Consider the following 27,444-nt stretch of genomic DNA (forward strand, 5'->3'; position numbering starts at 1 on the left):
TGCTTGCAACCTTGAAATTATTAGTAAAGCTTAACACTGTATAAAAATTCTGATTCATTTGAATCTGATTTGACAATCTGATTCTTTGTTATTATCTCAGATGTCTTCTTCTGGTATTCTCTTTTATATGACGCTCTTCAGTCAGTCAATATTCCTCTTAAAACGTAATACCCAGAACACTACGCGCAGTTGGCCAGATACACTAAGGTGAAGAGTAGTTAAGTGTGGGTACAAAACATCTACAAACCCAACTAACTACACTTCATCTTTACCACAGTAGATAACTAAGTGTCTCGTATAGCAAAATAAAAATATATTTAAGGTAGTCCATTTGGCAGGGTGCCTGGGTGGCTCAGTCGGTTTGGCTCAGGTCATGAGTTTGAGCCCCGCGTCGGGCTCTCTGCTGTCAACATGGAGCCCACTTCAGACCCTCTGTCCGCAGCCCCCCACAACCCCTCCCCTGCTCGTGTTTTCTATCTCTCTCTCAAAAATATAAACAAACATAAAAAAAAAAAAATGGCAGTCCATTTGGCTACCAGCCTAGCAGACCTCACTTGTTCTCCCTGATGAGCTTAGTCTGACATAATGTGCTGAGTGGTTGAGTACAGACTCCCTGCAACTATCCCGTTCTATTTTATGAGCTCAAAACCATCTTTTAAAGAAAAAAAAAAACACACACATACACATACAATCAAGAAAACCTCACTGCAATCAAGGTAATGAGCATGTCCATTACCTCCAAAGGCTCCTTTTGTCCCTCTGTAACCCATCTCTTTCTCTACCTCACCCCCAGGCAACTGCCAACTTGATTTCTGTCACTACTGAATAGCTTGTACTTTCTAAAAGTTTGCGTAAGTTGAATCATACAACACACATTTTATTTTGTCTAGGTTCTTTTACTTTGCGCAACTTTCAGATGCATTCATGCTGCTGTATGTATTAAGTTTGTTCCTTTTTATTGTACAGCTGCATTTCCTTGTCTTATACACCACAATTTGTTTATCCACTCACTTGTTGATAGCATTTGGGATTTCTATTTGGGGTTATTACAAATATATTTAACAAATGTTTGTGTAGACATATGTCTGCATTTTTCTTAAATGTGAAATGCTAAGAATGAAAAGCTGGGAATACCTGGTGTGTTTTACTTTTTAATTTTTTAAAAATTAACTCTACACCCAACATGGGGCACGAATTCATGACCCCGAGGATCAACAGTTGCACACTCTGCCAATTGAGACAGCCAGGTACCCCGTGGTGTGTTTTACTTTTTAAGAAACTATAAAAATGTGTTCCAAAGTAGGTATGCCATTTTATATTCCACTAAAAGTGTATGAAAGTTCCGGTGGTGTCACACCCTTGCCAGCATTTGGTATGGTCCGTCGGTCGGTCTATCTATCCACCTATCTATCTCTTTTTAATTTTATCCATTCTGGTGAGTATATATAGTGGTATTTTTCACCCTAGGTTTTGATTTTCATTTTCCTAACGACTAAAATCATCTGTTTTAAAATTCAATCTAGAATTATGCTGAAAGTTGACATCAAGGTTCCTGGATTATATAGTTTTCAGAATGTACTTTTCCTTGCTCTTTGAAAAAGGAAATCATTTGCTCATTTATGAATCTTTTGACTACTGCCTCACTCTGAAAAACTTTCTAAATTTAACGACAACTGCTCTACAATTACATACAGAAGTTCTTTCAGTCCTCGAGTATGTAATTTATTTTTGCCTAAAGACTGGGACTCATTTAAAGTAGATAAGTTATCCCTTTGGACACTATCTGATTTTACCCAATTTTCAACTTACCCTTCCGGGTTGAAATCTTCCTTGCTCTCTCTCTCTCTCTCTCTTTTTTTTTTAATGTTTATTTTTGAGAGAGAGCGAGCAGTGGAGGCGCAGAGAGAGAGAGAGAGAGAGAGAGAGAGAGAGAGAGAGAGAATCTGAAGCAGACTCCACGGTGTCAGCTCAGTGCCTGATGTGGGGCTCAAACTCATTAACTGTGAGATCATGACCTGAGCCAAAATCAAGAGTCTGGTGCTTAACCAAATGAGCCACCCAGGTGCCCTGAAATCTTCCCATTTGATAAAAATGAAAGTGAACAGCTATTTTCCTCCCAAATCTCTCCACAAGCAGTGGGATTATCCTTTGTTCTTCTGACCCTGAACACAGCCTTTTAAAAACTACTTCCTCACGTCAACTACACACCAAAAGAAAAAAGAAAAAAAAAAGTATCTCCATATCCTCTCAACCACATCTCCTTTAAAAACTGCAGGTTGTGGACTGTTAATTGCTAAATTCTACTGTCCATGGTTTGATCATGGTCCTGCTTTTCCCTTCATCCACAACTATGAATTCTGTGCTATCTTTTTTTCTGCCTCTTCCCCAAACTTCCTTTCAGTTCCACATTACGGTCAGTGCTTTCACGAAATAAGCACTTGCCAGGCAAGGCTGCAGAGAACACGGATTTCTGTAGTCGGACAGATGGGGTTCACAGCTCTTTCTCTCAACTATACAAGGAGGATTTCCACACTACCTTTGAGGTGGTACTACCTCTGAGTGTGCAGTACAGGGCCCGGCACACACCAGGTTCTCCATAAATAATACCTGTTAATAATGCGCCAAAATAACAGAGTTCAGAACAGTTGCCCTCATTACTTACTGGACATTCTGAAACTAAAATCGCAGCAAAATAAAACCACAAGTTCAATTAAAAAAATCACCTTCTTAGCAGAATGAGACTGACAACCACCAAGTAGAAAGTGAAACCCGTGAATGCTTCTGCACACTATCCTTGGGCCTGTGCAGTAGTCTGCACCAGGAATGTCTCTATCAGATGGGACTTGCCCCAACTGTCTCTTACGTCCACTAACAAAAACAACAGAAACAAAGTGAAAATAAAATGGCCATCGTTCCCTCCAATAAACCTTTTAATTTATGTTTTACAACTCAGGAAGGTACACAAAAAGTAATTTAATGAAAAAGTTCAGCTCCAAGTGAATTTTCTGCCAGACTCTTAACATGTATCTAATGTGAAACAAAAACTTCATAATATATGTACTCTTCCTAATAAGCAGCATAATTACTAAGATGTCACAGTAATTCATAACTAAATTTTTAATTTTCAGCCCTATTCATGAGGAAAGCATCCTGTTGCACCCGCATTTCCAAATCCACTGCTAAAAGAACTAACGGTAGAGAAAAGCTGAACTAAAACAGACTCTGTACACAGAAGTACGCCAAATTACTAGGACAGCAGAGACAGAGATGTCAAATTCTACAAAGACCACAACTATGAGAATAATCTCCAAAACGATGGTTTGACACAATTTTCCAATCTTCCCTCAACACGACAACTGTGAAATCTGGTTAGTAAATAGACATCAGAGGGACAAATACTCTAAATAAAATTTAACCCATCAGTATAAATCAATAAAGACACAGCTACATAAATTAACACATAATTTTAAAGAACAATTTTAAAGAACATATAAAAGAACAATGTTGGAAACATAGTAGGAATTCAATATATTTTAGCTGTTATTACCATAATTACTTTATTATCTTTATTAAAGTAAAGAAATATGGGCAATGTTGAGTACTATCTCAGTGAAATGCAAAATACCTATTAGGCTTCAAGAATCACAGCTAAATTTTAAGTCATTCTGTTCCTAGTGTCAAATAAGATGCCTTATTTGAGATGGTAAGGGTAAAGAGAGGCAACAAATCTGAGTCTCTCAAGATAAGTTACAGATTCCAAATATTACAATGTTCTTACTTATTCAGCTGGCTGGTTTTTCCTCAGGGGCTTTAAAAACTGGTTTGTAAATGTGTATAAATACATGCAAACGTAGAAAGAGTGACATATTACTGTTTTACAAAACACTAAAGGCAAAGCATGCAGACACTTTCTTGATCGCTATGAAACCACAAGCTGCAATTCTAAGATGCTTCGATCTGTCACTACATTAACATATTCAGAGAGAAAGCAGGGTGGCCATTTTTTCCCTTTACTGGGTTCCTAATAATAACGTTTGAATTGTCCTTCATAATTCAGTAACGACGAGATTAATGGTGATGGTATTTACCACACTAATGAAACAACATAAAACATCGTGTAAGAAATTTCATAATGATTTGATCAAAAATGTGAAAAATATAGGTTTCTATTCATTTATAAGACTAACTGGCCTGAGACAAAAGTGTTCCAAGTATTATGTACTTAAAAAGAAGACCAAAGAGACAGTATTAAATACAGAGAGCACAAGAGGCCAATTTTCTGATGCCACTTCACCAGTGCCTTTCCCGTAAAGCTTTTAAAACATTTTTAAAAGAGAGTCACTACTTTATGGCAAATTAAATGACAAAAAGACTAAAGTCACTCGAATGAGATTTCTTGGAATATAAAAATAGAATGAAGGTGATTTACTTTGTATCTTAAAGCTACTTCATAATTGTAGCTGAAACTGAAATACACACACGCATATATACACACATAATCCCGAGTTACTTTAAGTATCAATTGATAAACAATATATAAAATAAATGATGACTCCTTATAAATATTAAAATACTGGAAAGAAATGGGCTGTTTACAAGTATTAAGCTATAATATAATGTATATTTGTTTAAAGCAATCAAAAAAAGCTCTTTAAACCATAATACAATGCTCCTATTACATTAAAACTTGTTTTAATGATCAAAATATTTTATTTCAATTCATTACTCTATTTCATAAATATTTAAATCTAGAAAGAAAGAAATTATGAATAGCATTATCCTCTTTGTCTTTAACTACTCATTTAATTGGTGCAAATTTTTATTTTCCTAATGACTACAGAAGAAAGTTATTTCTGAGCACAAATCTGGTACACAAAGAGATCTTTGACTTAGAAATTAAAGATTCCTATAAGGCAAAACATTTCACATTTCTAGAAAAACCGTTGCACCAGAAGGGCTAACACCCAAAAGTTAAATAAAGAAATAAAAATCAGAACAAAATAACTTTCTTTTTCAGACCACAAAATACCAGTGATGTTTCTTCAAATAATGTTCCTGAAACTGAACATTTTCCAAAATTCCAAATAAAGTTTATGAGTTGAAAATTTACTTAAAAACCAAGTACTCTGAGCTCTCATTTCATGCTTGCTAATATTTTTTAATAAAGTTCAATAAAAACATTTCCTTAAAAATTAAACAGACTTTCACATTTTAAGAAATAAGAACTTCCACTCTTCATTTTGCATAGTTATTTGGGTTCTACAGTATATAATTTATCTACTTTAAAGCAAAAATATTCCTTCTACAAAATAAACACATAGTCTTACTTTGCTTGATAGAATTTAGGACTGCTGAAATGAATTTATTTTTCAAAGCTCAGGAGTTTCTTAGGTAGGCTGTGGTTTAATTTATGCCTACATGTTCTAAAAAGGTCAAATGGGGTATACGAGTTGACAAAGTTAAAATGAATTTTCACATGTGCCTCACAAAAAGGAGGGACAAATGAAGAAAACAAATTATTTCCTTTGTGTGATTTGATCTTCACAGAAAAATATTCCTAAGCCCCCTTTCAGATAAGAAAAAGGGTTCGAGAAGTATGCCAGCAATACGAATGTCCAGCAGCGCTACAGAAATGGTAACCAAGGGACAGCTACCTGAGGTTGTCAGGTACGGCCCTTCACAATGAAAAACCCTTCTCTTTCATGCCAAGAACATTTGGTGATGGGGTCAGGGAGGGGCTGAGAGCTTTTAAAGAAAAGAGAGAATGAAGCAGATCTAAAAGGTAATGACTGAAACAGAAAAGTGAAGCTCAGAGAGCAATGTAGTCCCTAGAAAAGAAAAGCAGAAACTCTGGGCTTGGAGAATCCTAGGAACCATGATGAACTCGCGGTTTTGCAAAGCTCAGTTTAGGGTCTGGATCAAACCCTCCCCCCACCCCGCCCTTATTTTTCTAGGGACTCAGTGGAGGATCGGGACTGAGGACATGCCAGAGCTCACCCCTGGCCTGAGGGTGGGTGAGGGCAGAGCTCTCCTGAGAACTAACCCCAGAGGCCGCAATGGAGGAAAGGCTACGGCTGGAAAGGAATCATGAAGGCAATGTCTGAAGACACAGCAGTGCTCTGAGCCTGAGCCAAGGTTAACTTCACATACAACAGGATGGAAAGTCTTTTCTGGTCCTTCCTTCCAGGATTCTAATTGGTGTACAGTTTTTATATCTCAAGATTTACTTGCAGTATAACAAAATAATGTACCCCGCACAACTCTGATCCTCTGAGCATGTAAGAAATTACCTGACAAAAGCAAAGATAAAAATTAATTTGGGCATCATCTCATGGAGGCTGTGTTGCCGGAGGGAACAGACAATCCCGTCCATCACAGACGGCATCTCATTAGAGGACCTGCAGTTCGTCCCATTCAGAACAGCAGGCTCCGCACCCCCCATTCCAATCTCTCTCTAGCCTCTTTTTTATTTTATTTTCCTTCCGAGCATTCCCCCCAACCTGACATTACGTATTTCTTCACTGTTTGCCTCCCAGCACCAGAATGAAAGCTCCCAAGAGAGAAGGAACTCTAGTGACAGTTGTACTTTCTGCACACGGGGCAGTGCCTGGTACACAGCAAGTGAACAACAATTACCTGTTACGTGACTGTGTGAATGAATATGGAAGCCAGGCATTCAACTCGTCTCTAAGTTGTGGTGGCTGCCATATTTCGTAGAATCTGACGGTCCATTAATTGTAAGATACACCATTATATCACACATCACTAAAACAGAAAAAAATGCTGCCAGTTATAAACGCTAAGAGGCAGCTTGATTTCAGAAATGTTGAAATGTGAAAAAACTCTTAGAGAATTAGTAATATGTGATATATCCTACAGTTGAGTCTGAGAGTTGGGCTTTATTTTCTTCATAGTACTTTTCACTCCTTGCAAATACATTTGTCAACCTTAGCAAGATGTGAGCTCACAAGGGCAGGGACTTTTATTTATCACCATAGCCTCAGCACCTAGAACAGTATTTGGCACATACGAGATGCTCAATAATATTTGATGAATGAATGTATGAACCAAAGTATGAATCCCTAAACTAACAGCTTAGCGGTCAGGGAAATGATTTTGAGGCCCATCTGTAAGACATGGGAAACAAGGAGGAAGCAGTATAAGGAGAATGGAGAAGGATTAGGAGTCAAAAACAATGATTTTCAAGAAAAGTCTTAACCACGAACATTTTCTTGAGATGTATCTGTCATCACCCTACTTTCCTTTCCCACCCTGAGTTTACTTATGAAACCTTCCTCCTGAAAGTCAAGGGATTTATATATTCTAACAAATACATATGAATTCAAAATTAAAATTGTCCTTTCCTTTTAAAGAATAAAAATAAATAAATAAATAAATAAATAAATAAATAAATAAATAAATAAGAAATATCCATTCAATGGGGTGCCTGGTGGCTCAGTCAGTTAAATCTGGCTTCGGCTCGGGTCATGATCTATCTCGCGGTTCATGAGTTTGAGCCCTGCATCAGGCTCTGTGCTAACAGCTCAGAGCCTGGATCCTGCTTCAGATTCTGTGTCTCCCTCTCTCTCTGCCCCACCCGTTTGCGCTCAGTCTCTCTCTGTCTCTCAAAAATGAATAAACGTTAAAAAAAAAATTTTTAGAAAAAAATACATTCAAAAGAAGTCAGCTGTGTCTTCTATACATAATAAAAAATAAAATTACTTCTACACTGAATACTTTATTTCTTTATTTTTAATCTTTATTTTTGAGAGAGAGAGAGAGAGAGAGAGAGAGAGAGAGTGAGAGTGTGAGCAGGGGAGGAACAGAGAAGGAGACAGAATCTGAAGCAGCTCCAGGCTCCAAACTGTGGCACAGAGCCCAATGCGGGGCTTGAACTCATGAATCGTGAGATCATGACCTGAGATGAAGTTGGATGCTTAACCAACTGAGCCACCCAGGCGCCCCTACCACTGAATACTTTACATGTTTCCAACTCTTCTCCTCTTATAGGCAAAATATAACTTACAACCTATAAAACAAAGTTATTGCTTACACTTGATAAGTAACAATCACCTGTGGTGGCCAGTTTCTTACCTGTTGTTTATTGCCTTTTCTTGTTAACATGACAAAGGGCATAGTGTCTGCAGACTCCGCCTCTCCCTCCCCACCACCGAGTGGTGGCCCTTTCCTCAGCTGGCTTTTGAGATGCAAAGGAATAGCAACATCAAGTTGGTGCACTTTAACAGATTCGCCACTTCGTTGCTTAAAGATAGAAATGAAAAAATATAAATACTCTAACGTACACGGGGATATATGTAAACATAAACTGAACAATTCATTCAGTGCCATTATTTCTTAAAACACAACGATCATTAGAGCCAAAGTAACCTGACGGGCAGCTGAGACAGAGGCGCCCCCTCCTCTGCCCCCACCTCTTACGTATGGCTGGGAAGACCTGTACAAGTCCCCAGTGACTGGCTCTGTTTACCGGTGCAGCTCACACACACAATGCTGTAGGTTCTCCTGACTCCGCATGCTCCTGAAGTGCATACCCGCACCACATATCTTCCTTCATACTTCTCATGTGTCACAAGTGTCTGCTTCTCTGTGACAATCCTCCACCAGACTGGCGGGGTTCTGCACTGAATACCCTTTCCCTGGTGTTTTAAATACCCTAGTGGTGTTTTAAATACTGCAGGTGCTCAATTAATATTCAGGAATGAATGGAATCTATTACTGTTCAGATTAACTTTGTTTGTTAATAACAAGTTTTCAAGATTGACACTGGATTTATTAATCAATTATTTAAACAAACCTTCAGTGAAGACTTGTGCGTTGGGCTTATTACTTATTACTTGAGATACTAATACTAAAAAGACAGTCTCTATCCTCAAAGAGCTCAAAAACTGTTAATTAGGATAGAGAAATAAATTAATTACAATTCATCCAAGTCATGTATAACCTGTTTTGGGGTGAAGTGACTATATAGGCCTGGCTAGGAGTGGGTGGATGCTGAAACTTCACAAAAGACTAAACAAAACTGGGACGTCTGAGAATGTCTTTAAGGCTTCATAAGACTTCTTGTAAGCAGATGGCAGCAGAGCAGTCTGGGGGATACAGAGGGAGTTTAGGAAGGGGAGGACAGGTCCAAAAGCAAGGACATGAAACAGCATGGTGCATTTTGGAAACTGCACATAATTTTCTGTATTTGCTGAATGGAGCACAAATGAGGAAAGAGCTGAATGTAATTCTTCAAATCTAACCAGGTAATGCTAACAGGCCACGAAGGTTTTGAAAATGCTTTACCACAATTTAAATGGCCTTTGATATAGGCTCCATATTTGCAAGAGACCTAAGTCAAATAAAATGGTAATAAAGGGGTAAGGTCTTATTGTTTGTAAGTTCCAATTTGTAGAATTTGCTTGAAGCTCTCCCAGATTCATAAGATTTACAAAGACTTTTTAACTTAAAATTTCAAAGGATCATGTTAGATCAATCTTTATTTGTAAATTAACTTTTTTTCTAATTATAAAACGAACATATTCTCTTTGTAAATTATTTAAATACAAAAATGCATCAGCCAGTGTCTCCATACCAACCCCTCCCTCACCACGCTCCAAGGAACAACAACCAGTATCAATGGGGCGTGTTCTATACATTTTTCTTGAAAATACTAGTAACACACATGTACACACAAGCTCCATCTATGCATACTGTTCTTCACTATATACATGTTTTTCTTCTTTTTGATTCTATATAATGGGCATCTTTGTGTTGGGTATATACAGAGCTAATTATATGGATATTCTCTTATTTATATAATTGGTTCTCTACTAAACCTATTTCCCCATTACAGTATGACATCTTTATATATTTAACTTCATATACTCGGGTGAAAATTAGTTAAGGGTGGACTTTTAGATCAAAAGCCATGCCTATTTGCTAGGTTTACTAAGTTTCTCTCTAAAAAAGATGGACTGATTTACATATTCCAAATACAGATATTTACCCATACTTAACCACAATGGGTAGAATCACTTTTCGCATCTTAGTATCTGATGATCTGATAAAAAGGTTCTTCTTAATCTGCTTATCTTTTGATTATCAGTGAGCTTTAGCATGACTTTATTTATTGTTTCAATCAACAACAAAAAAAACCCTGGGTCATTCATTTGTCCTCACCGGTGTGTAGGACCTGCTGATATAATACAGCCGTTACCCTACATTATACAGTCTGTTTCTGGTCTGGCATTTCTCGTGGCATTCTGGGCTAGAAAGCAATAGGGCAAGATGGCTGAAAACAGACTACGCCACTACTACTCTTGTGGCCTTACTGTGGCTTTAATTGAAACGTAGCAATACTAATAGTGTCTGACAGCAATGTATGAAGAAGGTGAAGTCTTAACGCAATAATCAACAGTCTTCACAATTATTAAGATTTCTGATAAGTTTGCAGTTAATTCCGGTGTGGATATAAAATAGAAATCCAGCTTTATTTTTACTGACAATCCATTGAATAATACATTTTCCCTCAACTGACTTGCAGTGTTGTCTTTACCGTATTATTAAATTGTCGTGTTTTAGGTCGATTTTGGACTTTCCTATTTCCTTAATCCATTTATTCTTGTGCCAATCTATCATTGTGTGTTTAAAATGTTTTATTGTCTTACTGAGTATCTTACCCGCCAGCTTCCAGAAGTTCCCTAGCTATTTTGTTTATTCATAGTTATTCTCTATCACTGGGAAGATGGAGCTTTTTATAAAATCCAGTGTATTAATGTCAAGAATACATTAAACAAAATTTCTTTAAACATCAAATAACCAATATTCCTCTAAATATTTATAGACAAGTTATTCAAATTTTAAATCAAGCTTAATAATTTAGTGTATTAAATTTCCCCAAATATTGATCTTTGGCCAAGTTTGAATTGTAAACAAACTGTAAGTAAAAAGTCTTAGCAACAGAGATAGGACTTCAGAGAAAAAAGGCAGACTGGTACAATGAAATTACTGTTCGAAGTCTTACATTAACTACATTTCCCCCCCAGTGTATCCCAAAGAAATGTGCACATCAGGGAAGTAAGAAGTACTGTCAGACGCAAACTGTACTGTTGCTGCAGAGGCAAACGTTAAGCTGCAGAGATCCCTGTAACCACCACAACTGAATGTGCTGCAGTATCCTGTAGGGAGAGGACCCTCTGGAATAGGGGAACCGCTCGTACCTGAAGGTTTTCCAGCATCATTTTATCCAGAGCTTGAATGAAGTCCTCATCTTCCACACAAGGTACATGCTTAAGTCCACCTCCCTTAATCATTACCTCCTTATTAAAACAAAACAAGAAATCAGACCACAAATTGTAACCAGAGTTTTGGATGGCAGAGTCTTTTGTATGGATAACTTGCTCAACATAACTCAAGGAACAAGTGAGTAAAATGTGTAACACTACATGTTTAAAAAAACCTGTTAACACAGTAAGGTACTTAGATAGGAAAACAAATTGAAATGAATTTCCAAAAGAATATTTTTCAATAATCACAAGAAACACAACTTCAGTGGCTAAAACTGAAATACTAATGAAAATATTGTGTGACCTCAAAAGCAAATTTTCAGCCATACATACAGTATTTTCTTCATCTGTTTCATTCTCTTTATTTGAATCTGTAAGGTAATCGGTATTCTCTTCCTCTTCTTCCTCGCCCTCATCATCATCATTATCAGAACCCTCCTGAAATCATATAACATTAGAAGATTAAAACATTTTGAAAAGGGTTACTATATTTTACACTACTTAAAAAGATTTAAAAATTTCTGTATAATTGTTCATTATTCTCAAGTTCCAGCCTTTTATGTGGTTTGCCTACAATTTAGGGCAAAGTCAGCTGGCAACATTAGCTGAAAACTAATGCACACCAGTAGCCGAAAACCCATTTCACGATCATCCACCGATCTAATAATACAAAGATCCTCTGTAGAAACTCTTTTCCTTGAATTCCAAAAGGAATGAGCTTCCTGAACCTTTTGTGTTATTTCTCCTCCCTGGCTGTTTTGAGACTGAGTTTCTCATAGTAGTTCTTTAATACTCAACTAACTCTGGAATGAACGTCAGTAAATAGTTCAAATTTACTGGTTAGCAGTGGAAAGCAAGGACAGTAGATTTATAAAGCACTACACTGTACAGAGCACAACAGCCTATAAGGTGTTCTCACATACTTCATTTTGTTTGCTTTATCCAGTTCTAAGAAGGCAGGATAAGACCTCACGCCCCCATTGTTATACATGAACAAACTAAGGCTCGGATAAGTGACTTGCCCAAGGACACACTGCCTATTAAGCAGGAGCTAGACATTCTGCTCCCCCTCACCACTTCTCCCCATCCTCTCTTGTCAATACCCCCACCTCCTCTTCAATCAGCCGGATTTCCTTTCAAACAGAAGACTGAACAGAACCCCAAAGGATATTTCAAAAGGGCAGACACATACAAAAGCACACAGTTGTGCCCCATCTGTGCAGCCTTTCACTTCCAACAACACAACTCACTCTCACTTGGTTCTGTAAGTGTAAAAAAAGACTACACTAAATCCAGCATCTTCTCATTGTGCCAAGACAATGAATGTGAATGAGAAATAACATAACAATTTTAAAAATCCAAATAGTGTATTATAATTTACTATACTGGTATCTGGAAACTTATAGAGTTTCTAAAGTGGAAATACTCTGGGAATGTACAGAAATGCATTTACTTTTTTTCAAATGCATGAACTTTTTTTTTTTAAACGTAAGTCTGTAATTCACAACCAAATTTGCAATAGAGATGCTCTTAAATTTGCCCTTGGAAAAAAATTAATCATTTCTTAACACTTAAATTAAAATGCATTGGGGCGCCTGGGTGGCTCAGTCAGTTGAGCATCCGACTCCTGATTTTGGCTCAGGTGATGATCTCACGGTTTGTGAGATTGAGCCCCAAGTGGGGCTCTGTGCTGACAGCATGGAGCTTGCTTGGGATTCTGTCTCTCCCTCTCTCTCTGCCCCTCCCCTGCCTGTGCTCTTTCAAAATTAAAAAAATAAAATGCATTAACTTTTTCTCCTTACCCTTTATTTTTTATAACTCAGGCAAACACAATGGATTAATTAACTTCTGAAACTGAAAGGCTGGACAAGAATCCCATTGTCCTAATCCCTATTATACACTGACATAATAACCTGTGGGATCTGGAAGTGAACGGACTGCAAAATCTAAGCTGGCTAAGGAGAGCAGAAGGGGTCAGCACAGCACCAGTCACACCGTCTGAGTTCAAATACTGGCTCACCACTTACTACTCTGAGATCTTGGGCAAATTCACCTATTTGTCCCTTATTTTCTCACCTACCTCACAGGGTGGTATGAGAAATGGTAATGTAAATACAGTGTTTAAAAAAGTGACTATGAACAATGAATGCTCGATAAATATTATTGCTATTATAATGATAAATCTTGTATTTAACCTGCTAAATTGTATAAATGCTAAAGAAAATTCAAATTTTAGAAGAACATTTACTTAATCTTGAAAGTCATTTTTAATTTATGTAGCTGATATTAAGGAGGAAATATTCTGGTTGTTAGCTGCTGGGGAGAACTTCAAAATGCCACGCGGAGCTTGAAGGAGTGAGGACCAAGATGAAAACAAAGAGCACAATTTGTCTGAAGAGTGAACTCCAGCCCTTTTCTTTCTCAGCTGAAACAAGCGGTTGCAGAGTTTCTTATTCACTGCTATTAATCAACCCGCTTTCTCTCTTTAACAATGTTCTCCCTATGCTCAGAGAGCAACCATGGGAGAGGGTGGTCTTCAGTGGGAGGAGAAGCAAACTATGCAACTTCACTTATTAAACCACATCTCTCTCACTTTTGCTCCCAGACAAGGCTCATGCAATGCCGACCGAACACTGTGTTTTTTTTCCACTTAGCAAACACACTGTATCATGTATGACATTCAACTGCAATTGGAAAAGTAAGCAATGGTTAAAAATCATACAACTTTCAGCCTGGGTGGCTCAGCTGGTTGAGCATCAGACTCTTGATTTAGGCTCAGGTCATGATCTCACGGTTTATAAGATCCAGCCCCATGTCTGGCTGCCACTGACAGTGTGGTACCTGCTTGGGATTCTCTCTCTCCCTCTCTCTCTGCCCCTCCCCTGTTCAAACTCTCTCTCTCTCAAAATAGATACACATTTTTTTTTAAAGATACAATTTTCGTTCACTTTTTAAAAGGAGGAAATGGGGGCGCCTGGGTGGCTCAGTCGGTTGGGCGTCCGACTTCAGCTCAGGTCACGATCTCGCGGTCCGTGAGTTCGAGCCCCGCGTCGGGCTCTGGGCTGATGGCTCAGAGCCTGGAGCCTGCTTCCGATTCTGTGTCTCCCTCTCTCTCTGCCCCTCCCCTGTTCATGCTCTGTCTCTCTCTGTCTCAAAAATAAATAAAACGTTAAAAAAAAATAAAAAAGAAAAAGAAAGAAATAAAAGGAGGAAATGTATTTAGTGAAGAAAATGTAATACATCCCAATTCTTCAAATGAGGACTTTATAGGAAAGCAAGCACTTTTTTTTTTTACTATTTATTTATTTCTGAGAGACAGAGAGAGATAGAGCATGAGTTGGGGAGGGACAGAGAGAGAGGGAGACACAGAATCTGAAGCAGGCTCCAGGCTCCGAGCTGTCAGCACAGAGCTCGACGCGGGGCTCGAACTCACAGACCACAAGATGGTGACCTGAGCTGAGTTGGCCACCCGACCAACTGAGCCCCCTAGGGGCCCCGCAAGTCACTCTTTGAAGTCACATTTACTAAGGCTGTTTAATTTATTAGATTCTGTTTATCTAACTGGTGTAGTAGCAAAATCCAAAGGCAGCCATAAGATTGGTCTGATACACTCATTTCCTTTTATTATTATAAAATATTTAATAATCCAATTTAAATTATATGGTTGAATGTTTCTACAACAACCTCATTTTTTAAAAGAACAATGTAATGTCTACCTATTATATGGAAACCAATTACAGAAACATTCCAGTTCTAAATTTTTATCATTTATATCTACTTTCTCAGGAAACTTTCAGAGTTCGCAGGTTGGAAGGAGATCTTATTTTATGCATTCAAGGAAATCTTGGCTCAAATAATCAAGATACTCTTGTACAAATGTACCTATTTGTTATAAATAAAAGTCATCACCTCTTCTTCTGGGTCATTTACTTCACTTTCATTTCCAGATTGTTCTTCTGTTTCAGCTCCTCCTTCTTCTTCTTCTTCATCCTCTTCAAGATTTTCTCCTTCTGTCATAGACTCTTTTGAATCTTTATCATTTACTAGGCCTTGAAATGAGGAGAAAGTGAAGAAGTATATAAAAAAGGATAAATTTTCAATATTATACCACTTAATTTAGAAGTATGTATTAAAGTAACTCAAAAGCCATTTTCTCAGAATAGTAAAACAAGAATACAATTTAAAATTATTTTGAGAAACATTTTACAAACTAAAGAGACCTTCATTTCAACAAAAAAAATCAATGATACATTATATATATGAACCAACATATATGTATATATATAAGTACATATATAATATGTACATACACACACACACACACACACACATATGTGTACTTTTTTTCCAGCTTCTGTTTATCTCCATCTCAGATGAACATGTCAAAAAGTACTAGCACATAAAATGCCGCCTCAACCATGTAAGAGAAATCACATTTGGCTATCAATTTGAATGTCTGCAAATTAAGACTAAGGGAAGGAGCCAAAGGCATGTCACCAAAGTGCTTAATTTTTTTTCCTCAGTAACAGCATTCTCCTCCTAAGGGAACCCCCGGGCTTGAATTTGCTCCCACCTCCTATGTTCAGTCACATCTCACTGCCTAGTCCATTCTTAGTTAACATTGGAATTCCAAACGACTCTCTCTACTTTCAAGATGCCTCATCTGATCGGACTTTCCCCTTGTCTCTCTCTAGCCTTCTCCTATAGCTGGGCCTCTTCTGTCACAAAGCATACTATCTTGCAATCTTGTTCATCAGATACTCTTCTCAATGCAGAGTATCCTTCACTATGTACTTTCAAGTCCTATACATTCTCTAAGTTCAGTCTAAATTTTACTTCCTGAATACACATAATGAGTACCTGAATCTATTACTCTTCCTCCTATCTGCTCCTAAAGCTCTTGGAGAATTTCTCATGGCACTTTTCATCTAAGGATACACCATGTAGTATTTTTTCTAAGATTTCATAAAACATGACATCAGATTATAAGACCCTTCACTACAAAGACCTTGTTTTATACATTCAAAACTTATCAGAGGCCATATATTGATAAACACACAGGTGTTTAATAAATACTTTATTCAGACTCTTAGATGATTAGGGCAAAAAGAAACTTTAGCAACCATGAAATGATTTAACTCTTTCATTTTATGAGGAATGTTGAAGTTCAGAGAGTTTCAATAATTAACTAACCAATAAAAGTAAAAAAAATTATTCCAGTGTCTTAAGTCTAAGAAGTTAACTGAACTGACAAAAACATGAGTGTACAGAGTGATTAAAGTAGGTACATTCAAGTTTGGAAATAAAATTTAAGAAAAGATGGATAATGCTCAGAGAGAAAGGAAAATTAATGCTGAGAAAAGAAGCTGGTGTCTCAGAATGAGAATCCATTAACTTAAATATTTATTTTCTCATCACTTACTAGATTTCACAGACACAAATTTAGATTTTACATATATAAATTTTATTTATTTGCTTATTCATTTATACAGACTTTAAGAAACAATATTTGACTGTTCTCTAAGTTATCAAAGAGAGGGGCATCTGGGTGGCTAGGTCAGTTAAGCATCCAACTCTTGGTTTCTGCTTGGGTCATGATCTCGGGGTTTTGTGGTTGCGAGCCCTGCACTGGGCTATGCGCTGGCGGCGCAGGGCCTGCTTAGGATTCTCTCTCCCTCTCTCTCTCTGCCCCTCCCCTGCTCGCACTCTGTCTCTTTCAAACAGACAAACAAAAAAATTAAGTTATCAAAGGCAAAAAATTTAAAGTCACGACTGTCTAAACCTATTCTTTCAAGGTTTATTTTTGAGAGAGCGAGTGGGGGGGAGTAGAGAGAGTAGGACAGAGGATCTGAAGCAGGCTCCACGCTGACAGCGGTAAGTCCAATGCACAGCTGAAACTGAGAAACCGTGAGATCATGACCTGAGCTGGAGTGGGACACTCAACCGACTGAGCCACCTGGGCACCCCACGACTGTCTAAATCTAAACATTCTCGGTAAAAATATCACGTACTGATAAATTCACATGGCACGGGCTATTTTTACGCTTTTGTTACAGCCATTTAAAACATGCAGGTTGGGAAGAACTATAACTTGTAAGTCACTTTGTTTTGATAGTCATACTCCTAATTTCTAAGAAAAATACATACATTTTTAACACATTTGCATTTGCATTGCAAGTCAGTTTCAAAAGCAATTTATAAATACATTTTGCATTTACTAAACGGTATATATGAACTATCCTACTGCTGACCCCGAGGACACTGTCAATCTAAAATAAACAATGAAATAAAAATGTATACCCACAGGACATAGGGATAAAAATACAAAAGACAAACAATAAAACGCTGCTTGGTGCCTCAGTTTTCCTGCTCATAACCGAGATAGTAGTAACTGTAATACTTTCTTTTAGACTGCTTTAGTTTATATTTCTCTGCTTACTAGACATGTTGAGCATTTCTTCCCATACTCAACATGTCAGAGAGAGCACAGTCTTTGATTTCTCCCCACCTTCCCTTATCATGTTCATTTATTTTTTGGGATATTCTAATTTATTACCAATTTGCCTGTGCCCTTTATGTAAGTGAAACAAACCTGACATGCAAACTGTCCTCATTTTAATTTCAGTTATTTTTCTATGGTATAAAAGCTTTAAGCACCTAGATCTGTGGCCATGTGTGTGCTTTCTTCAATTGTTTTAGAATTTGGGAAAATTAACACCTCCAAATATTTGATAATCATACATCTTTTTAAACTTTTTAAAAATAAATACTTAGCTCCTTAATCCATCTGGAGTTTGAGGATAGCAGATGTGGATCTATATCAGTTTTCCTCCTATATGCCAACCTGTTGCCCTTATGCTATTTTTTAAGATTCCTAGTTTATTATACACTAAATAAGTTTATATTTAATTGGGATGCTTCTAGGCCTTTTATTCTATTCTACTGAATTTGTTTCTCATTTATGAAATACACTGTTGGCTTTATAATTTACTCATGAGTCTTCTTTTTTTTTCACTTCTGTTTCCCTCATTTCTGTTCCTTATATTATTATACAGTCTACAACTTCCATGCCTGATTAAATTATATTGCCTATTACCACTTTGTTTTTTGTTCTTAAACTGGAAGAGAATGTCTGAGCCAATAATTGTATGTCTTTCTTGAGAAAACCAAGATGCACACAAAAATCACACAGAAATGTTATTTATACTAATGTAAAACTGGAAACAGCCTAAGTATCAAACAACAAGATTAAATACATTATGGCACATTCATACAAAGGAATATAACCAATTAAAAAAAAATTAAGACTTAGAAAAATATTTCATGTCAGGAAGAAATTTCGTAAGTATTAGGTAGAAAAAAATCCGGTAATATAACTACAAACATGAAAAAATTTCAAAAGAATAGAACATGTACCAAAAAATGTTAACACATGATTGTTCTTATGTATGAAATATGTAATTTTTGTTTTCTCGGTATTTTTCAGGATTTCTGCCATGAATAAGTACTACTTCTAATAATATTAAAAATGACTTAAAAATCTTAGGGAATTTTGTAGTGCTTTCTCATTAACTATTAGGTTTACATTGGGTTGTTATAAAGTTAAAATAATAAAGAATTTACAAAGTGCTTGAAAACAAAAAAAAAACTATCAAGGATACTGTATTATCTATCAATAGGAAATATAGATTTAATACAATATATATTATATATATATAATATAATCTATAATATAATATAGATTCATTCATGTACATCTTCTTCCTGATATTTAGACTCTAAAGCAAGAGAAAAATGGGACTTGGGAGCATATTGATTCCAGTTGCCATCATCTTTAGAATTTCATTCACAAATGGTGGCCTATTTTTTCCTTGCCATATTCTAAACAGGAACAGACCCCTCAGAAGAAGCTTGCGGTCCTTTCATTTAACCCTTTGCTCTACAAAGGATAATGCATACCACACTCTTTGCTGCTATCAAACTGGGTGTCAAACTGGTGCTATCTCATGCCCACTACACAGAGAGAACCATTCATGAAAGTTTTTGGGAAACAAGACTAAGACTTAACTATATTAAAGCATGTTAAGTAAATGAAATAAATAAGTAGATAAATAAGTACTTTGCTTGAAATGACCATTTTATACAATTGGAAATCTGAAAAGGGAAAAAAGTGCTGACTTGGGACAAAGTGCAGAGAACAAAAGAATCACATATGTCCTTGTGGGTGGAGTGGTAGGAAAGTCAATGGTTACACAATCGGTAGCACCTTTAAAAATATGCTCAGTTAGATAACAGTAATCATATTCTCCAAAGGAAGACGGATCTTTGGAGAAAGAAATTCGATTAAAATGCTGGATATAATAAGAAAAACAGTTTTAAAGGAAAAAAAAATCACAAATGCCTTTGCCATGAAAAGTAGTTTTTCATATCTGCAACGCAGTAAATTTATGCAATTAGTGTAACCGGTGAAGCTTAAGGATCTTTCGGCGACAGACATACGGGTGCTGAGTGCTAGGAGGAAATGAAACACTAGCTTAACAGCCTAAAAGCATGTCACTTTGAAATGACTACACTAAAACATACTAACATGCTAAGAACTATTAGCAAGCAAACAAGACGTGAAAGACTACACCTCATTCCAGTTATTTCCACTGACAAAGTTAGTCAGCTCATTTAGTCCCTTGTGGGAACTGTTCAAGAGCTAACTCTTATTCCAGAATAGTTGCAGAGGGATGTGGAGAAAGTAAATAGACCAAGTCTCCTGTAACACGTTATTTCTCACATTTTCTCTAGTCCTTAGAAAAAGAGACAACTCTCCCAGGGAATTAGGTCTGAAATACCACAAGGTAGTTCCAAACGTCTAACAGATACTCCTCCCTACAGTGTCATGCCCAGGTTGTCTTAGGAAATAATACTTGTTGAAAATACATACATACTGTATATATAAGAGATGCTTTAATCAAAAGTACTTTGTATTAGCAACCAAAAGTCCTAAAATTAAGAAAGGCTAACAGGATTGTGTTTTTTTCCATCCCTACTTACATGACCGCTTTCCTCCAATTTGGGATTACTCAGTGAAATCAAACATGCCACCCAGGTCTCACCTAACACTATTAAGTAACACTCAACACTGAAAATAGGAAGTATACAAAAGCAAACTCTGATAATATGAAGCGAATTCTAAAAACAATCTGCCAAATATCATCTTCATTTTCTTTAATTAGTTGCTTACCTAGTTTTATTAAGAATTCTCGTTCCAAGTCGTGTACCTGCCTGATGGATTCTTCCAGAGAATTACAGAGTTTGATCTTTGGTCTTAGCAGTTCTAGTGTATCACTGATCATGTAATCTATGTCAATAGGAAATGGATGGTCTTTCGTCCAAACCTCCAAACTTTTCTTCCACCAAACATAACGCTGATAACAAATGAAAAATAAATTTAGCAGTAAGAAATTGTTAACCAAAATACTTTCAAATAATAATCTGTATTGTGATGTTACCTAGTTAAAATCATAAATAAAATACCAAATAAATTTCTAGGTACTGACACAAGGCAGAAACCCCACTCCCAAACCAGGTTTAAATACTGATTTTACAAAACAACCAGATTCAAAGCCATAGTTTTGATACATTTTCATCATTTTCTCTATACTACCTGCTTTGATTTTAATTTTAAAAGTTCAATTAAAGTATCTGAAAATACAGTTTCTGAAATACAAAAAAATCATTAATCAGCAAGCATTCATTGAACATCCACTGCGTATATGGCACTGTTTAGATCTCCTTCCTTTCTTCTCCTAGCCTGGTTCCTTCATTCGATTTCATACTTTGTAATTCCTACATTTAGTTTAACTAAAAAGCACAACCCAAGAATTTGCTTGTATATAAACAGGTATTCTTCTGGGTGCTTTCATTCTCTTCTTCCAGTTTGAGTGTGGACTTCAAGTGGAAGCTTGTCAGAAATGCAGAATCTCAGGCCCCCACCCCAGACCGAATGAATCACAATCTGCATTTTAACAATACCTGCAGGTGGTGCATATTCATAATGAAGTTTAGAAGCACTGCTGCAGGTGATACTTTCCATCTGGCTTTCCCATACTTCACTGTACATCCTCTGTCCTGGGAGAACACACTGCCCTCATCTCCCCGGCCTCACTCACTCCTTACTCGTTATTTCCTAGGTACACCCTACTACACGTTTCTGCCGACTAATCAGTATGGAAAATACTTTGGTCTCCTTTTGTTCCTGGATATTTCTAAGTGGCTTTTTTCTCTCAGTCTAGGATTTCAGAGTAAATGCAAATAAGGAACACACTTCTGAAAGAGAGTTTACTTTTGATGATGATAGTTACAGGTGACATTTTGTAGCAAATCTCTGGTTTTCAAAAACAGATTGTCTCCAACTTAAGATAGTCCTTACATACAACAGGCAATCTCACTCTCAAATTTCCAAAACTCTCCTCCCCATTTTCTGCTTATCAACTAAGAAAAAAAAGGAGTGACATGTCGTCCTCTACTGCACAGGTACGGTGGCAGAACAAAGTTAACAAACTGCTCTTCCCTGAGAGTATTCACCCCCCATCTAACACCAGCCACTATGTGGAGGTAGTTTTGACACTTCAAAAATTATAGTTTTAGATTTATTTTCTTCACCAATAAATAAAGGAAGAAAACACTAACAAAAGATTATACAGAATGGAATGATCATATAGAATTGAATGGTACTTGCGGTACTTTATTTCAGTAACACCTGGAGAATTTGATAGTGAACAGCTAACCCTAATCAGTATTTATAACACTGTATTATATGGGAAAGAGTACGTTCCAAACAACCAACCTATAAGTTAACTTTTGGAACACCAACTTCATAGAAGTTATAGAACTGTCTCCATATTTGTATCTGAATTTCATTTATACTGTACTTCCTCTAAATTACAAGTTTACATAATTAACTAAAATTAAGATATGAAAAGTACAACCCAAGAATTTACCATGAATGAACAAATATTTTTTCCTGTGTTGAAAACAACATATTCTCCAAAAATGACAGTTTTTTCTAAAAAAAAAACTTAAATCCTTTAGAAACAAGAATTTTAGATTTAAAAACAGAACATAAATGAGTTAAAAATGTTATGAGATGTACAAACAAACCACAAGTAATTTAATGCATAATTACCATACCAAATACCATAATCCGTAAATTACTTTACCAAATTTATAAACTATACCAAAATAATTTCCAAACTAATGATGAATTACTGTCAATTATAAAAGTGACAATGCCAAGTAGAATGTTTATATAATAGAATTCATCATATATTTTTTAATCTCTACATCCTTGCAGCAGGGGTAAATCAAATGATGAGCACATCTTACATGTGATATGTGAATGCTGTAGCATCTCTTCTCTAGTATTTTTGTAACCGCGGTAAAGCATTAAATGCGAAACTGTGTATTTTAGTTTACATACCTGAAAGTATACAAGGAAGCAATCAAGTTTTCGTTTACTAGAACCTCTGTCAAAGTACTGGCCACAGGTATCCAAAATAGTGCACACTAGCCTAATTCTGAAAAGGTGCTCAGGGGGGTCTAGTGAACTTGGAGAGCCATCCGGGTTAACACCAAATGAAGTAAAAGAATAAAGAGTTCTAAAAATAACAGCTGATTCCACCATTCGATAATTATAAAGTTCCCCTAAGAACTTGGCGCTGCTGATACGTCTCTGGTTAAATTTAGGCTGATTAACCTAAAGGAAAAACAAACACAGATTTCCATTAAAGAATAGTAATGTGTTTGAAAAGAGGTAAAATTCTCCTCTGTCACTTGATAATATCAATTACTGAAAGAATACTAAACAGAGAAAAAATAGTGGGTTCTTTCCTTCTTTTCTAAATAAAGTGATCATCACTGGGTATTCTTTCTCTAAGAAATGGCTATGTTTAAAATGTTTTACAAAAAGAACAAGTTAAATACTAAACTCAGTATTAAGCTATCATTAAATGAGTTGACAAAACAGTTAAAATGTAATTCTTCCTATAAGCCCCCAAAACTTAATTTTTCTGTAATTCATGAATTATATACATACAGAAATTCTTTACAGAAAACTGTTTACAGAAATTATTATTGAATGATTACCAATTCTCCTAATTAAGAGGTTTAGAAACACCTATCACTTGAGTCCTAACTGTGCCCCAGAAATAATAAAAAAACTACAATCTTTCAAAAGCCTGACTGAACTTGAGAAAGAGGCAAAAAAAACTCTCCAGCATTAGCCTGCAAGACCCGAAATCTGAGACAAAAGGGTTTTCGAAGAAAACACTAACTCTGAAGAAGTAATAGTAAATTGACATCATAAGGGGAAGGGAAAGGAAGGTTTCCAAATTATTATTTTTCAATAATCAAATTTAAAAGCTGTTTAAATTCTCCAAACTCCAATTTGATGCCTTTAAAGAAAGTACTCAGTACCTCCATTCCTAATCGAATATCTTCTAAAACTCCATCCACAACATGGATTCCAACATCTTCTTGGTAGAGTACCAGTCCTGCTAAGAGGTTGGCTACACAATGAATACTATTATATTTCACGTTCCAGATGTTTATCATACAACAAATAACATAGTCTTTCACTTCTTGGTCCTGCCAAGGCAACTTTCGCATCTGTCTCAAAACCTACATGAAGAGAATTTTGTTTCAATTACTAACATGAGCACATAGTATTCCCATATACCCAGTAATATAGTTTTGACTGTGCAGTCATATAATTTTCGAAATGAAAAATACTTTAGAGATCCTCTACCAGCCACTTGACTTTAGACATAGGAAAAGTGAGATTTTTTTCTAATTATTGGCAAAATTTACTCACATTTGTCACTAAATTTATTCACATAAAGTCTCTAAATTTCAGAGTTTCCAGATCTTCATACAAGCTAATAACATACACTCCTAAAATCAGATCACTAAAAAAAAAATAAAGGTTTACCAAAAATAATATTTTCTTTTGCATATAATTAATGTAAATAATCTCTGATACTTGTTATGAATCAAAAATTTCCAGTAAATTAAACCCAAGCTCAATTGGTTAAAAGACTACTTAAACTGGAAAGTACAAAATCAAGGCTGACATTACACAGCATTCTATTTCCACATGTGCAAAAGGGGGGATAATAACAGCACTTATTTCATAGTTTGTTGTAAAGATTAGACAAATTAAAACATGTGAGATACCCAGGGAAGTGTCTGGCTCATTATAAGTACCGCATAAAAGTTAGCCATTACTATTTCAAAAGCTCTACTGGTAATGAGATGAGCAGAGTTCTACCCATAATCAAGTTCTTTCCATTTTTATTCTGAAAAAAAACAAAAAGGATACTGCTGGCAGATTGCAAAGCACTCCTTCCATCTCTACTCTACAGCCACAATCCATCTTTCAAGCACTTAGTATGTTCTCTAATCAGCTTCCGTGGAACTGTTAATGCTATCAACTGTATAAGCAATCTATATTTTTCAAACTTTTAGCCAATTCTAAAACAGCTTTCAAACTGCTTATTGTTTGAAACAAGTACTGTCTCTGACTCTCTGCAAGCTGAGTCCAATTTCCAAAGTCGCATATATAACACGAGTATTATTGTACGCCTTTTCTCCCCCAGGTTTACTCTGTTCAGAAGTTAATTTGTTTTACATTTTTTTCCTAAAAACAAAAAAGTTCCACACTTGTTGAGTTAACCTTGAAATGTTCTCTTCAATCATATCTTACTTAAATGTGAAGTTTTTAACAAGGCAACTGCAATAATCAAGAAAATAGGTTAGTTCACAGAGCTGGAACAAATAATCCTAAAATGTGTATGGAACCAGAAAAGACCCTGAATAGCCAAAGCAATCCTGAAAAAGAAAACCAAAGCAGGAGGCATCACAATCCCAGACTTCAAGCTATACTACAGAGCTGTAATCATCAAGACAGTATGATACTGGCAGAAGAACAGACACTCAGATCAATGGAACAGAATAGAGAACCCAGATATGGACCCACAAACGTATGATCAACTAATCTTTGACGAAGCAGGAAAGAATATCCAATGGAATAAAGACAGTCTCTTCAGCAAGTGGTGCTGGGAAAACTGGACAGCAACATGCAGAAGAATGAACCTGGACCACTTTCTTACACCATACACAAAAATAAACTCAAAATTGGAAGAAAGACCTAAATGTAAGACAGGAAGCCATCAAAATCCTTGAGGAGAAAGCAGGCAAAAACCTCTTGGATCTTGGCCACTGCAACTTCTTACTCAACACGTCTCCAGAGGCAAGGGAAACAAAAGCAAAAATGAACGACTGGGACCTCATCAACAAAAAGCTTCTGCACAGCGAAGGAAACAATCAGCAAAACTAAAAGGCAACCGACAGAATGGGAGAAGATATTTGCAAACGACGTATCAGATAAAGGATTAGTATCCAAAATCTATAAAGACCTTACCAAGCTCGATACCCAAAAAACAAATAATCCAGTGAAAAAATGGGCAAAAGACACAAATAGACACTTCTCCAAAGAAGACGTCCAGATGGCCAACCGACACATGAAAAAATGCTCCACATCACTCATCATCAGGGAAATACAAATCAAAACCACAATGAGATACCACTTTATACCTGTCAGAATGGCTCACATTAACAACTCAGTCAACAACAGAGGTTGGCGAGGATGCAGAGAAAAAGGATCTCTTTTGCACTGCTGGTGGGAATGCAAGCTGGTGCAGCCACTCTGGAAAACAGTATGGAGGTTCCTCAAAAAATTAAAAAATAGACCCACCCTACGACCCAGCAATTGCACTACTAGGTATTTATCCAAGGGATACAGATGTGCTGTTTTGAAGGGACACATACACCCCAATGTTTACAGCAGCACTATCAACAATAGCCAAAGTATGGAAAGAGTCCAAATGTCCATCGATGGATGACTGGATAAAAAAGATGTGGTACATATATACAATGGAGTATTACTCGGCAATCAAAAAGAACGAAACTTTGCCATTTGCAACAACATGGATGGAAGTAGAGGGTACTATGCTAAGCGAAATTAGAGAAAGACAAATATCACATGACTTCACTCACATGAGGACTTTAAGACACAGAACAGATGAACATAAGGGAAGGGAAGTAAAAATAATATAAAAACAGGGAGGAGGACAAAACATAAGAGACTCTTAAATACGGAGAACAAACAGAGGGTTACTGGAGGGGTTGTGGGAGGGGGGAAGGGCTAAATGGGTAAGGGGCATTAGGGAATCTACTCCTGAAATCACTGTTGCACTATATGCTAATTTGGATGTAAATTAAAAAAATAAAATTAAGAAAGAAAGAAAGAAAGAAAGAAAGAAAGAAAGAAAGAAAGAAAGAAAGAAAGAAAGAAAGGAAGAAAGAAAGAAAAGAAAAGAAAAGAAAGAAAAAAGGTTAGTAGTTCTTAACCTTTTCTGGAAATTGATCCCTGCTAAGAATCTAAGGAAGACTATAAACATTCCCTCTAGAAAAATATAAACAGCCCTAGACATTCAAAATTATGAAATTTCAGAGGGCCATGGACCTCCGAAAGCCCATTCAAAGTTATAATCCTTTATACTGAAGCAAAATATTTAGTCAAACTGATTATAGAATATGAGAGACAAAGCAGTAATTAGAAATATAAACAACAGCAAAATTAAAATGGAAAGAATTGCTACTTCAGAGTAAGAATCATAAAAGAAAACAAAACATAAGTCCTATATATTAAGTATCATCATATGAATTCCATTTTAGGAAGTTTTGTATAGAATCAACCATAATTAAATTTGGAATCTAATCTTACCTCTCCTAAACTTCACTGCTGAAATTTAACAGCTCTGATTCAATTTCTTATGCATACTTTGTCAAACACTGAAGCAATTTATAAACAAACTGACCTAAGGAAGCTGAAATACATGTTCCTGACCTAAAACAATTTAGTGCAATGGATAGAAGGAAAGTGCACTGCTCTTAATACTACTATCATTAGGAGGAAGAAGAATAAATTTGAATATTATATAATCTTTTTTTTTAAGTTTCTTTTTGAGAGAGACAGAGACAGCACGAGCAGGGGAGGGGCAGAAAGAAAGAGAGAAGAGAGAGAGAGAGAGAGAGAGAGAGAGAG

At 36.3% G+C, this 27,444-nt stretch overlaps 1 protein-coding gene across 1 annotated transcript in view; it reads right to left on the reverse strand.

Moving 5' to 3' along the window:
- UPF2 (UPF2 regulator of nonsense mediated mRNA decay) overlaps positions 1–27,444 on the reverse strand; it is a 110,707-nt gene that overhangs the window by 10,676 nt on the left and 72,587 nt on the right. The window contains exons 13-19 of the mRNA XM_027073409.2: positions 23,754–23,957; positions 22,759–23,034; positions 20,521–20,704; positions 15,198–15,337; positions 11,622–11,726; positions 11,223–11,321; positions 8,095–8,262 (exon numbers count right to left, since the gene is read on the reverse strand). Of these exons, the coding sequence (XP_026929210.1) occupies positions 8,095–8,262; positions 11,223–11,321; positions 11,622–11,726; positions 15,198–15,337; positions 20,521–20,704; positions 22,759–23,034; positions 23,754–23,957 (1,176 nt within the window). The remainder of the gene's footprint in view (positions 1–8,094; positions 8,263–11,222; positions 11,322–11,621; positions 11,727–15,197; positions 15,338–20,520; positions 20,705–22,758; positions 23,035–23,753; positions 23,958–27,444) is intronic.

This window comes from Acinonyx jubatus, chromosome B4 (genome assembly GCF_027475565.1).
Source record: "Acinonyx jubatus isolate Ajub_Pintada_27869175 chromosome B4, VMU_Ajub_asm_v1.0, whole genome shotgun sequence".
In the NCBI taxonomy this organism is placed as follows: Eukaryota; Metazoa; Chordata; class Mammalia; order Carnivora; family Felidae; genus Acinonyx; species Acinonyx jubatus.